The 14,097-nt window shown below is 52.5% G+C and overlaps 1 protein-coding gene and 1 pseudogene across 2 annotated transcripts in view; one reads left to right on the plus strand and one right to left on the minus strand.

The window, feature by feature from the left end:
* Positions 1-217: 217 nt before the first annotated feature.
* LOC136402523 (transmembrane emp24 domain-containing protein 9 pseudogene) lies at positions 218-1,563 on the minus strand (annotated as a pseudogene).
* A 4,182-nt stretch (positions 1,564-5,745) lies between these two features.
* SRL (sarcalumenin) overlaps positions 5,746-14,097 on the plus strand; it is a 47,239-nt gene continuing 38,887 nt past the window's right edge. The window contains exon 1 of one of the 2 annotated variants that reach the window (XM_066382696.1): positions 5,746-5,968. In XM_066382696.1, coding sequence (XP_066238793.1) covers positions 5,908-5,968 — 61 coding nt within the window. In that variant the 5' untranslated portion in view covers positions 5,746-5,907. The remainder of the gene's footprint in view (positions 5,969-14,097) is intronic. The other variant, XM_066382697.1, reaches the window with a different exon arrangement.

Here is a 14,097-nt window from a genome sequence, read left to right on the forward strand (position 1 = left end):
TAGGAGATTGCTGCAAAAGGCCCAGAGCCCAGGGGAGGGGGCAGGCATTTGTCCCACCACCTGCTCAGTGTTAGCCAGCCGAGCTGCTCCCTTCAGCTGGTGCCTGGGATGCGTGTGACCCCACTCCCTTCGGAACATCCATGGCTGGGACCTGGTCCTGCAAGAGAGAAATCAGTTCCAGGAAGCCCCTTCTCCCCCAGCCTGGCAGGAATGATGGCTACACAGGCTTCTTGGCTTCAGAGAAGCTCTTGAGATGTTGCATCTGCCAGACATGATGGCTATGAGGTTGAGCGTCTACAGAATGGACCACCTGCTGGTTGATGCTCTTGCTGGTCTGCCAGAAGCGCTCCTCGACCACCACTGGTAGTTCTGTTCTTTCTTGATTGGTTCCACTCGCTCCACCAGTTGTCCCTCTTGTAGCTGCAACTCACTCAACTTGTCTTTGGCAACAATTTCTGCATAGTCATTGGTGTGTTCACCCACCTGAATGTCCAGATGAACTCTCAACATGCCACCAGCAAAAAGTGAGAACTGGTGGAATTAGAGTGAAGATGGATCTGATGATTGTCAGGGGTATGGGATGTGGAAGTGACCTGCCTTCAGAGCCGTGCTGCCAGGCCAGAATGACCTTGTCTTCTGGGTCCTTCACCTCCACGAACCTGCCAAGCCTGGGGGTGGCTGGCTGATACTCTTTCTGCTGTTTGTCATACAGCTGTGTCCAGTAGTTTCTTCCTTCCTTCCTTCCTTCCTTCCTTCCTTCCTTCCTTCCTTCCTTCCTTCCTTCCTTCCTTCCTTCCTTCCTTCCTTCCTTCAGACAGAAGGATAGATAGGAACAGACAGATGGGAACAGAGAGAGATGAGAAGCATCAATCATTAGTTTTTCATTGCAACATCTTAGTTGTTCATTGATTGCTACAGCAGACCGAGTAACCCCTTACTGAAGCCAGCAACCTTGGGTACAAGCTGGTGAGCTTTGCTCAAACCAGATGAGCCCACGCTCAAACTGGTGATCTCGGAATCTTGAACCTGGGTCCTCCACATCCCAGTCCGATGCTCTATCCACTGCGCCACTGCCTGGTCAGGCCAGTAGTTTCTTTTTCTTTCTTTTTTTTTTTTGTATTTTTCTGAAGCTGGAAACGGGGAGGCAGTCAGACAGACTCCCGCATGCGCCCAATCGGGATCCACCTGGCACGCCCACCAGGGGGCGATGCTCTGCCCATCTGGGGTGACGCTCTGTTGCGACCAGAGCCACTCTAGCGCCTGAGGCAGAGGCCATGGAGCCATCCCCAGTGCCCGGGCCATCTTTGCTCCAATGGAGCCTTGGCTGCAGGAGGGGAAGAGAGAGACAGGAGAAAGGAGAGGGGGAGGGGTGGAGAAGCAGATGGGCGCTTCTCCTGTGTGCCCTGATCGGGAATCAAACCTGGGACTTCCGCACGCCAGGCCAACGCTCTACCACTGAGCCAACCGGCCAGGGCCAGGCCAGTAGTTTCTTATAACTGTGTTCTCATCTGGAATCTCCTCAATAAAGCACTTCTGAGTCTCCCTGATGTAGAAGTAGATCATGCCTCTGCAGGCCACCAGACCTCAGAGGGTACCAAACAAGGTATCTTTAACTCAAATGCAGTTAACCCTTTAAACCGTGCTGGGTTCCCATCCTGCCTGGGTTGGGATTCTGTAGCTTCCTCTGACCCTTATGCCTGTGCTCTTTTTCTGTCCCCATGCCTCCCGCACAGCCTCCCACCCCTTCCCCTGACAGGCTGGCTCCTCTCTTCCTCTTATGGTGTTCACTTGGACTGATGGGAAAAGTCATGGGTTTGTGAGTCATACAGCTCAGGATTTCAATGTAGGCAATTCCATTCCTTGTTGGTGGTGTTGAACAGGTCACTGTAGCTCTCTGAACCTCATTCTTCTTATGAAATGGTGATGTGTGTCCACCTCTTGTCACGTGTGAAGAAGTCCCCAGCAAAGAGTGGACGTTGCACTTACTTGACTGCCTTTTCTCTCCATGACCAAGTGCTACTTTCTCTCCTCACATTGGCCTCTCTCCCCAGCCACGAAGATGGCTTGGAACACTCAACATTGATGATTAATCAGGATTCTCCCGAGACACAGAACCAATAGGATGTGTGTTTATAGAGACAGGTGTGGGACCTGGAGAGTCTGAAGTCCACAGGGGAAGCTGGAGACTGGAAATTCTGGCAGTAGTTGATAATGTAGTCAGAAGGCAATCTGAGGCAGCATGCCTTCCTCCTCAGACGGGGACCTCTCAGTCTTTTCCAGCTAGTGAGATGAGGCCCATCCACATTACGGAGGGTGATCAGTTTTACTTAAAGTCAACTGTTTTAAATGTTAATCACATCTAAAAATTCCTTCACAGCAAAATCCAGACTGATACTTGATCAAACAGCTGGACATCATAGCCTAGTCAAGCTGACACAGATAATTAATCATCGCAATTGGTAACTTGTCAGTTCTCTTCAAATTGATCTATAGGTTCATTGTGGTCTCAATTAAAATTTTAAAGCCTCAAGGAGGCTTTAAAAAAAAATTGACAGCCTGACCTGTGGTGGCGCAGTGGATAAAGCGTCAACCTGGAATGCTGAGGTCGCTAGTTTGAAACACTGAGCTTGCCTGGTCAAGGCACATATGGGAGTTGATGCTTTCTTCTCCTCCCCCCTTCTCTCTCTCTATCTCTTTCACTCTCCTCTCTAAAATAAAAATAAAAAAAAGTAAAAAAATGACAGGCTGATTCCAAAATTCATATGGAAGTGCAAAGGAAGTAGAATAGTCAAAACAACTTTGAAAAAGATCAAACTTTAAAAAAAATTTAGTTTTATTTATATTTATTTATTTATTTTTAGGTGAGAGGAGGGAAGATCGTAAGGCAGACTCCCACATGCACCCCGACCAGGATTCACCCTGCAACCCCGTCTGGGGCCAATGCTCGTGTACCAAGCTATTTTTAGTGCCTGATGCTGACACACTCAGACCAACCAAGCCATCCTCAATGTCCATGGCTACACTTGAACCAATTGGTCTGCTGGCTGCAGGAGGGGGAGAGGGAGAGAAGAGGGAGAGAGAGTGGGAGAGAAGCAGATAGTTGCTTCTCCTGTGTGCCCTGACTAGGAATCGAACCCAGGAGGTTTATATGCTGGGCCGATGATCTGTCTACTGAGCCACCAGCCAGGGCCTAAGAAGATCAAACTTGAACGATTGTACTACCTAATTTCAAGACTTACTAGGAAGCCATGGTGATAAGATCAAGACAGTGTGGCATCATGAAAGGATGGACACATAGATCAATGGAACAGAATGTGGTCTAGAAATTAAATTTATGCACATTGGTCAATTGATTTTCAAAAAAGGTGCAAAGGCAATTCAGTGGAGAGAGGATAGTCTTTTCAACAAGTGGCGCTGGAACAGGATATCCACATGTAAAAATCTAAATTTGTTCCATATTTTGCAACATTTAGGAAAATAACACAGGGCCTAACCTGTGGTGGCACAGTGGATAAAGCTTTGACCTGGAGTGCTGAGGTTGCTGGTTTGAAACCCTGGGCTTGCATGGTCAAGGTATATATGGGAGTTGATGCTTCCTGCTCCTCCTCCCTTTCTCTCTCTCTCTCTCTCTCTCTCTCTTTCTCTCTCTCTCTCCTTCCCTCCCTCCCTCTCTCTCACTCTGTCTGTCTTTCTTTCCTCTTTAAAATGAATAAATAAAATCTTAAAAAAAATTAACTTTGGCCCAGTTGGTTGGCTCAGCAGTAGAGTGTTGACCCGGCATGTGGAAGTCCCAGGTTTGATTCCCGGTCAGGGCACACAGGAGTGGTGACCATCTGCTTCTCCACCTCTCTCTCTCTCTCTCTCTCTCTCTCTCTCTCTCTATTATTCCTCTCTTGAATCCATGGCTTGAATGGTTTGAGTGAGTTGACCCAGGGCACTGAGGATGGCTCCATGGCCTTGCCTCAGGTGTTAAAATAGCTCAGTTGCTGAGCAATGGAGCAGTGGCCCAAATGGGCAGAGTATCAGCCCCAGGCAGGGGTTGCCGGGTGGATCCTGACTGGGTGCATGCAGGAGTCCATCTCTCTGCCTCTCCACCTCTCACTTAAAAAAAAAAAAAGGAATGAATGAACTGTTGATACATGCTACAATATAAATAAAGTTCAAAAAATCATGCTGATGTCAAAGGGAAGGGGGAAGAGGGAACTGGATCAAAGAAGGTGACTGGATTAGCCAAAAAACATATATACGTAACACATATATACAGACAAGAGGGTAGCAATAGCCAGAGGGAAAGGGGGAAGGGTAAAGGGAGGGAAATAGGAGTGCAAAGAGACTTCTTGGGGTATGGGGGCACTGCTGATGCAGTGTGTAGATGGTGTTATATTGATTGGGGCACTTGAAACCATGTCAACATAATACATTAAAACAAATAATGCTGAGTGAGGTCCTGGCCCGTTGGCTCAGCGGTCGAGCATCGGCCCGGCCTGTGGATGCCCCAGGTTTGATTCCCGGCCAGGGCACACAGGAGAAGCACCCATCTGCTTCTTCACCCTTCCCCCTCTCCTTTCTCTCTATCTCTCTCTTCCCCTCCCACAGCCAGGGCTCCACTGGAGCAAGTTGGCCCAGGCACTGAGGTGACACCTCGCCTCAGGCACTAAAATGGCCCCAGTTGCAGTAGAGCAACACCTCAGATGGGCAGAGCATCGCCCCCTAGTGGGCTTGCTGGGTGGATCCCGGTGGAGCCTTTGCTGGGGGTGGGGGTAGGGGTCTGTCATTCTGCTTCTCCGTTTCTCACTTAAGAAAAATACAAAAAAAAATTATGCTAAGTGAAAGAAACCTGATAAGAAAGAATCATCTAGGCATGATTCACTCACAGGAAAATCTAGGAAATGCAGACTAATCTGGGGTGACCACAGAACAGCGGTTGCCTGGAGAGGGGTAAAGGAGGGACTGTGACTGGACAAAGGACAATGTGACAGTAAGAAATCTGATAGTTTGATTGTATCTGATTAGACATCAATAAAGCCGTTTTAGAGGTAAAGCACTGAGAAGGTACCTAATCGATTCTTGTGCCTTTCCGCAGTTCTGACTGCTACCCTCACAGTGACACCCTCCCCCAGCCAGACAGGCCAGTGTCTGCTTTCCCTCGGCTTTATAGAACTGGCTCTCAGGGGCTGTCACATGCCCTTAGGAAAATTGCATCAAATAGCACATGGAGTAGGCGACAGAAGGTTCTTGAACCCCTGCGCCACTGGAAATGGATCTCTGTCCCTCCACCCTCTGACTTACACCACAGCGTCAGATGTGTCGCTTAGCTCCTCTTTTCCTCCCTCCCATCAACATTCTGTCTCTTCCAGAGGTCTGGGAAGATTAAGGTCCTAGCCGTTGATTTCAAAGGTCAGACATTGAGGGTTTCCCTTAACTAAGCATGAGGGCTTTAACCTCCTGACTTTTGGGGAGGGGTTGAAACATATGTCTATGGTTCTCAAATAGGCTCCTTGTTGCTTGGCGCTACAAACTCTCTCTTTTAGAAAACAGACATGTCAAGGTCACTGACTTGCTGCAGACTTTGGATCAAGTTTGTGCAAATACAGGGAAGACTCAAGTCTCAAATGTAACTCCAGGGACGTCCCACTGTTTAGCCCTGCTACCTCCACTCTGTGACCCACATCATGTGACCTCAGGGCTGCTAGGGGTGAGACTCCAGTTGGGGCCCTGCCTTCTGGAGCCTGGCAGATGGCACAGCGGTGGCAGAGCAAGCCTGCTCTCAGCCTCACAGGGTCGCCACTGCTTCCCCATCACGCCCGCCCAGTTGCCCTAGTGACTGTGTGACCCTTCTCCCCGCCCGCGCTGTCACCAGCCCTATAAATAGAGGCAAGGAGCAGCTGGGCTCTCTTGGCAGTCACCATGAGGGCGCTGGTTCTGCTCTGCTGCTTTGTGGCGTCGCTCCTGCTCCCAGGACAAGCAGGTACGACCCCACCCCTGTGGGCCAGGTCAGACTTTGTCCCGTCTGTGGTGTGGGGGGCTTGGGCAGTAGTTGTTGAATGAGGCCTCCGTGAATCCTGGGGCTGATGGCTGGTCTCATGTCATCTCCATTCGCTTCTCCCCTGGGGCCCAGGAGAAAGAGAGAGCCCTGGGTGTGAAGAGAACGTGAGAGCATTCGGGGGCTCTCGGGGAGGCCAGAGAAAGCAGAGGGAGTGAACTGAGAGGTACAGGAAGGGGCGAGGACTGAGCCAGGGGCCAGAGAGAAGGTCTGGCCACTAGATGCTGGGGAAGAGGACCCTAAAAGTCAAGACTAGAGGTGCTTCCTGGCTGGACAAAAGAACCCGGTCACGGGAGCTGGAGGGGCCCCTGGAGGTCACTGAGTTTCTCTGCATGATTGAGGATGGGGCCACAATGGGCAGAGTTGGGGGGTCATCTGGGGAACAGTGGAATAGAGTGGGGGTCTGTTTGGGATGAGATTGGAGAGGGAGTTGGGGATTAGGTTGGAAACGGAATTGGACAGTGTTCGGAAGAGGAACTGGACTGTTCTGGAGTAGGACTGAGCTTGGCGGGGCTTCGTTCGAAGTGGCTGGGGGCCTGTGTGCCATGGTTTCCCTTTGACGTCTCAGCACTGTGTGGCGGGAGCGGCTCTGGTTACAGCATGGGGTTATTTATAGGTGTGGAGGGGATACCGGAGAGTTTTGCCACCTCTGTTCCCAAGATTCCTGGGGCTGGGTTCCCCTTGGGGATGCTTTGGGGGTGCTCTGGGGACACCCCAGGAATCCAGAACTCTGCTTTGTCTTTTTATGACTCTGCAGTCTTCATCTGCACAGGGGACTGTGGGGACCAGAGCCCTAGCCTTTTGTATCTTTGAGGTTCTGATTTTTGAGATCCCAGTCCCAGCCAGGAGAGCAGGTGGTGGGTGCAGCAGAAGCTATTACCTTGGGAGTTAGAGACCAAGGTGGGGGGCTCCAGCTTCGCCTGTGCTGCTGGGCCCTGCCCTTGTCTGCCCTTGAGTTAATTTGGGCCCCGTGGGGCTGCAGTCGCTGGAGTGTCGAGGATTCCAAGCGGCTGTCAGGTGGCTAAGTATGGAAACAGCCGTGTAATTGGATCCCGAGCCCCAAGCTGCTGCCATTCTCTCCCCTTTGCAGCCCCTCCCCTGCTCCGCCCAACCCCAGCTGCCACCTCTCTGCTTCCACACAGCAGGCCCAGGGACTTTTAGCCTTTTAGGGCATTCTTTACCGTTCCTCCCAGCAAAGGTAACTGGACATCTGGAATGCTCCACAGGCCTCACCAGGGGAATCTTGCCATGGGGAAGGAGGCAGTCAGGGGCTTTTCACAGAGATCTCTCTGCATGCTCCTTCCGCCCTGGACTCTGAGGTGTGCCCTGGCCTGCCTTCCAGGGAGGGGCTGTCCACCAGTGGGCAAGCTTCCCTCCTGCCTCACTGGGCTGTGGGTTCTTACTCATGTGGATTTGATCAATACAATTGTAGGCTGTGTACCCTAAGAGACAGCTTCCTCCTGCACCCACTGGAAGGTTCCAACCATAAGGGTAGCTTCCCCCCACACCCATGATGACAATCTTTCCTACTGGTTGATTTTTCTCCCAGAATTGTGCCGTCCGATAGGTGCCACTCTACTCACAGGCAGAGCTTTGCTCTTGGACTTCCGACCTCACCACTGGGTCCTCATTTCCATGCCCATGTCACTTCCTCTCACTGGGTGACAGGGATTCTCTCTACTCTCCCGTTCCTGCTTCCTGGGGGGAACCCTTCAGAGTTGTCCTTCCTTCTTTTGTGCCCATGGTGTCCCCATGGCCCTCTGGACTGGGGCAGTGGGCTCCACAGCCTCTTCTTCTCATCCCAAGTGAGGAACCAAGCATCCCTCCTGATGCCAGGGCACACGGGTGGAGCCACCAGACACATCCCGAATCCCTGACCCCAGCTATTTGTAATCACCAGAGTCCTCCACTTTGTCTTGGGAACCCTGTGTGGGGACAGGACAGGCCTGCTCAAGGACAGGGGAAAGCAACCTTGAATCAATTTATTCCATCTCCTCATTAACTAGGTAAGGGAGTAAAAGCCAGAGGAGTGAAGAGATGTGTTCGAGTTAGTGACAGACATACCCAGCTGAGGGCTAGTCTCATCCTACCTGGGAGTTCCCATCCTCCTGGAGCTGCCTGCCTGTGGGGCATGTCAGGGGTGATGGGGAGGCTGTCCAAGGACTGCTTCTCACCTCGGTATGCAAGACAGGAAGGATGCTGTTGATCCTTTGACTTCTCTGAAGGGAGGGTTGGGTGGGGATGCTGAGAAAACATTTCTTTGGGTTTAAGCTGTTGGCATTTGTTAGGCTGAATTTAGGACCTCTTTGCTTCCTGTTGCCAGCTGGATGCAGAGCGAGATTGGGGACAGGTGGGTGGGGGCTGTTCTGAGTCTGTGCATCCCTCGCCCTCCAGCCCAGTCCTGGTTGCAGATGTGCAAGTCTGCTCTGACCCTTCCCTACCGAGATCTCAATGCTGAGAGATTGGTGCGTGCTGGGGCTGACCCACCCTGCCATGAGAGACAAGGGTACATGGCGACCAGGAAGCATGTCCTTGCAAGACCCCCTGCTTATCCACTTCAGGACAGTCATTCTGGACAGAGGCCCATTCACACTCCCTGAGCAGGGCCATGCAGCGGCAGCTATGATCTACCATGGGGACGGCTGCTGAGAGGATGTCATGAGCTCAGGGGTTCTGGGCAAAGAGCAGACCCCAAAGACTTCCCAGCCCTCTGTAAGCTGTGTCCCCAGCAGGCTGCCAGTTCCTAGCTCAGTGCAGCTGGATGAGCTTGTAGGGAGCATCTCGTCCATCACTTCCCTCACTGAGTCTGCGAAGCACTCGGCTGAGATTTGCTAATGGATGGATGCCTCCGCCCAGATGTGGACACCTTGCTTGGCGGACTGTGAAATGGCATTTTGGAAATGCTGATTTTGCCCCATGTCTGGCAGGGCCAGAGCTGGAATTCAGGTTCTCTTACTTCTTGTCTTGTGCTTTTGGCACTTAAACCCTCCGCAGGAGGTCCCCATGAAGCTAGTTGCATCCACCTGGCCGTTAGGTGCTCAGTTAGATGTGGTGGGCTGTGATGCAGTCTAGTCCTTATGGACAGAAGAGCAAGATGGCTGTTCCTCCTCTGACTCGGTCTGAGGGGCTGAGGCCAGGGCCTAGGTGGCGTGCTTCCTGGCCTGGAACAGGCGTGGTGGCTGGGGGCGTGGGAAGGGGTAGAGTCTGCTAGTGTGGATGCTGAGCTTCAGTCTTTCTCTTGGGCACCTTCCCTGCTCCATATCCAAATCCAGACCCATTCATTTAAATATTGCTGGTGTATGCGGAGTTTGTTCATTCAAACACCTTGTCACGTATTATTATTCATTCCTTCATCCCAGATTTATTATGTACCTATTTTTTTTAGGTGTGGTACTGGGGGAATTCAGATAGGCATCTCGTCCTTGACAAACTTACAGTTCAGTAGGGGAAACGGTGTTTTCTGCCTTAGGGCTGTACATCAGACACATGGGAGAGTCAAAGGGAGGAGCAGGTGACTTGAGGTGGGGTGCAGGGGAGCAGGGAAGTTATTTTTAACTGAGTGGATCAGGAAATGTTTTACAGACAGGGAAACGTTTCAGCTGGAGCTTGAAGAATGTAGATCCAGACATGAAGAGATGAAAGAGAGTTTCATGGAAGTGATCAGGGTGAGCTACCTCCTGGAGACAGGAAAGAATAGAGCTCTGGGGAGAACCAAGAGAGGGCACGTGGTTCTGCTTGGAGTAGGGGCATGCGTGGGGAAGTCATGGGGAATCTCTCTGGAAGGCTAGGCTCGGGCCGAAGCATGAAGGGCCTAGAGTGTTGGGCTGAGGACAAGGGCTTTGCTCTGTGGGACCTGGGTAACCGCTGAGTGCTTGGAAGTCCATCTGGCAGTTGTTTGTAGGGAGGGGTAGAACTAGGGGAGACTGATTAGAGAACCACGTCAGAAATACAAGTACGAGGGTGTGAGCTTGGGCGAGGGAGCGGGAGTAGAGAGGAGGGCAGACCCAACAGAGCTGGGGCAGGACCACTTCTCAACTTGGGAGCTGGGTGGGAAGGAGCCCTCGTGGGTTTAGTTCAGGTCACAGGATCTTGCCAGAAAAGGAAACCGGGAACATAAGAGAAAAGAACAGATCTAAAAAGTTCACTTTGGGTCATTTTGAATTTTGGGTGCCAGCTGGAGATATTTAGTTAGAAAGGTGGGATTGGAGCTGAGGAGGGGAACAGACCCAGGGACCCACAAATGAGATTCGTTTGGGTCAAGGTGAGGGTGAGGCTGTGAGACCCTGAGGGAGTTGTAGCTTTGGGGGCAGGGGAAAGAAAGAAAATGAATGGGCTTCAGGAAGAGACAGTGACCTGGAAGCCAAGGGGAAGGATGAGTCCTAGAAGGGGTGGCCAACAGGACTTGACAGCGGAAGTGCTGAGGAAGAGGAGGCGGTGTCTTTGACAATCGGATTCCTGACAGATCACGTGGGGCCACGTGTGTTCGTGAGGATGTGGAGCAGGCAGCATGTTCAGAAGGTGGTGAGACTTTCAGCATGGAGTTTGGGAGAGGTAAATAAAGGACAGTAAGAGCGAGTGGGGTGAGTGGGTTTGCAGAGGTAGAGAATTTTCTTTTTAACCCTAGAGAAGACTAAATGTGTTTGTGGGCCAATGGGGAGGGGGTGAGGAAGTGACCGAGATGCCAGATGCTTGAGGGGGTGGCTGAGGTCTGAGGTAGGTCTCAGGGGACACATGCCACAGCACTGCGGAGCCCTCAGAGGGACACCACAAATTCTAGGTGAACTCAGGAGCCCTGGTACCAGCCAGGGAGCGAAACTAGCAGCAATCCTGACCTATACTGGGGCTTCTACAGAGGGCCTGGCGGGCCCCAGAGGGGAGGAACCAGACTGAGCTTCCCAAAGCTCTGTGGGGTGGGAAGGAAGCTAGTTGCTCTGGGTTGTCAGGCACTGAATGCAGGGCCAGGATCAGAGCCTGGTTCTCAGTGCTGGAGAAACGCTGGGCAGAGCCTGACAGACCTGGGCCCAGAGATTGAGTCAGTGAGTCAGCAGTTAGTCACAGCGAACGTGAGTCTTGGCCCCTCAAGCCGGGGGCTGTAGGAAGAGGGTAAAATCTAGGAGGCATTCATTCAGCAAACGTCCGCTGGGTCTACAGTGCGTGAAGTCCTGGGTTTGGACTCCATCAGGATTAGTGACTTCAGTGGAGGTTGGCGCGGAGGCACATGGCCCGAGTCTCCTGGGTGACGACTGCGGTTCTCATTCTTCTTTGCGAAATGGAAACTGCACAGGCTCAGGTTCCCTGCTAGGTCTCTTCCTGGCCGCGAGGCCTCCGTCCCCTCACCCCCATGGCCCATCGGCATGGCATGGCTCCTTGGGGGATGAAGGGACTGGACGAGAGGATTGAGGGGCTGGCTGTGTTCTCTCAGCACCTGCCCTGGGGTTCAGGCCCAGCAGAGATTGCTCACCTGCCTTCCCAAGAGCTTTCCAAGGCTTGAAAGCTAGAAGTCTGTCTTCAGACTCCCGTGTCAGCCCTGTTGGGTCCTTTTCTCCATCTTAGTGGTTTCTTCCCTCCCCCCACACTGGCCCTGCTCTGTCCCCTCTCCTAAGACATGCCATTAGGCCCATCTAATGAGGACCAAGGTTGTACACTTAGACTGTCCGTTTTCCAAATTACTCTTTGTTTTAAGGGAGTCAGAAGATTTTAGCTCCAGGAATGCATATCTAGTGTGAAATTTCCCATGGCTTCAGTGGTCAGGGTCTTACCCAAAGTCCTTAATCACAGCATTGAGGCAATAAATTGTCTCCTCCATCTGAGCACGGAGAGGCTGAACTGTGGAGTGGGGCTTTCTCTACCTGGTCCTGAAAGAGGGAGTGAATGAGTGGATAAATGGACTGGAGCCACGGCGGGCACACTGCAGGCCTGCCGAACTGGGCCTGCGCAGGGCTCTGGAGGCCCCGAGCCTCTCTGGTCATCCCCAGCCCTGGGGTCCTCCACTGCAGGCGAAGGGGGCAGCAATTCGGCAAATCGGCTGGGTCAGATTGAGCTGAGTGTTTGGAGACATTTTCCTGGTCTACATCGCCTATGCTGTCATCTTCTCTGGGGTCAGGTGCTTTCAGCGTCATACTTCCCTAGCCCCAAAGGTGTTTTTTTGTTCAGAATCAAGGTCCCAGGCACCCCTTTGTCCAAGGGACATGCCCGAGCTTGTCATTTCCTCGTCCTCCTGGGGCAGGAGCAGCCTTTTCTGAGCTGCCCAGCTTCAGGGGAGGGGGCTTGGGCAGCAGAATTGGCTCCTGCCTTTTAAATTCCCTAAGCTACTAGAAAGCCAGCCGTTTACACCCTGACCTGGGGCCTACGGCAGCCCTCTCTCCCCCAGCCTCCCGTTCTTCTCTCGCCGGCGTAAAGGGGGTCTGCCACTTGCTTGAGCGTGCCCTGCGGCCTGATTCTGAGGACCACCAGACGATGGTGCGGGTCTCAGCTCCTGCCTGGCGATCTCGGAGCCTTTGCCCCCAGGATCATGGAACTGGGACCACAGGAAAGCATAATCACATGGCTCCATCCAACTCCAGGTCCTGGGCACAGAAGGATTTCAGGCGGGTGCTGGCCCGGCCGGGCAGCTGGGGCACGTTCCCCAGGCTCATTGTGAGGGTGCTAAGGGATGACAAGAGGCTTTCTCCTCTGGCTCTTGGGGAGCCCCCCTCAAGTTCTTGTCCTTCACGACCTTGAGTGCACTTGGTTCTCTAGTCCTCTGTCAACTTAGAGTGCCAGAGGGCACCCAATGAGTGTGGGCTGGAAGGAAGGCTCAGTGCAGAGTCCTACAGAAGTGGGAGATGTGGCTGTCCCTCGGGAGCCCGCCCTGCGTTGGGAACCAGGATGGAGTCATGACTGGGGTGATGGGCAGTATATGATCAGCAGAAGGCAACACGTAGTGGGATGCTGCAGGATCTGAGAGGGAGAAGAGTGGGGATGGTTAATCGCACAAGGTGGGTGCTTGAAAGAGAGGCAGAACAAACCAGAAGATGAGGGTCCCCCTTGTGAGGTCGTGGTCAGCACACTGTGCAGGCTGTGCAGGTAGGAACCAGCTATGTCTCTGGCCCCAGGAGCTGACCTTCTATTTGGGGAGATGACACGAACTGAAAAAAAAAATGTAACTAACACCCCAGCAGCTCTGGTTGGAGTTCAGAGGAGGGCTGGAAGGTCAACCTTGCTGAGGGGCAGAATTCCCACTGGACTGGTTGGAAGGGGACGGTCACTGGACTGTCAGTTCCAAGAGGACAGGGGCTGTGTGTTTATTTAAGTTACTCACTGCTGCATCACCAACACTTAGCACATGCTTGGCTCATTGAAGGCTCTTAACAATGTAGATGAATGAGTAGGTGGTTTGTCCAGGCAGAGCTGGAAGAGCATCTGAAATGGTGAACAAAGCCAGGAGTGGGGAAGCTCAGAGCATTGCGCTGACAGGGACAGGATGAGACCAGCTCTGACTAGAAATAGGAGTTCTTGTTCCAGGGACATCAAACTGCCCTGATGAGTTGGGGGCCCTTTGTAAAGGGCTTGGAATGCAGCCAAGTGGCTCTTCCTAGGAGCTCAGCACGCCTAGCCTGTTCCCCTTGGGGCTAACCCCTCCCCCTTCACCTCCCTCCCAGATATTTTTGGATCCTTCTAGAGCAGTGACTATATTCTGAGCTCCAACAGGTGCAGGCAAAGTCTGGCCTGGATTTCTGGGCTCTCAGGAAGTGGGTTGTGCTGAGAGCTCTCCCAGAACCAGGCCAGGGGAGAGCCCTGGGGTTTGGAAGCCCCCCTCCCTACTGCCACCTGGTCGCTGCCAAAACTGTAGCCCCTGGTCCTCCTCCAAGTGGCCATTCTGTTAGGAACTCAGCCAGCTCTGTTGTCTCCCATAGAATTTTCCCTAGATGGCAATAGGTAAAGACTTGACTAGGCTGTTGCCTTGAAAACTGTCTCTGATCTGCATCTATTTTCCAGCTGCCTTCCCTGGGCACCTGTATCCACTAAAGAGGCTTCAAGCGAGTCACTTTGGTAGTCACTTGGTTTTTCTTCTT

This window comes from Saccopteryx leptura, chromosome 4 (assembly GCF_036850995.1).
Source record: "Saccopteryx leptura isolate mSacLep1 chromosome 4, mSacLep1_pri_phased_curated, whole genome shotgun sequence".
In the NCBI taxonomy this organism is placed as follows: Eukaryota; Metazoa; Chordata; class Mammalia; order Chiroptera; family Emballonuridae; genus Saccopteryx; species Saccopteryx leptura.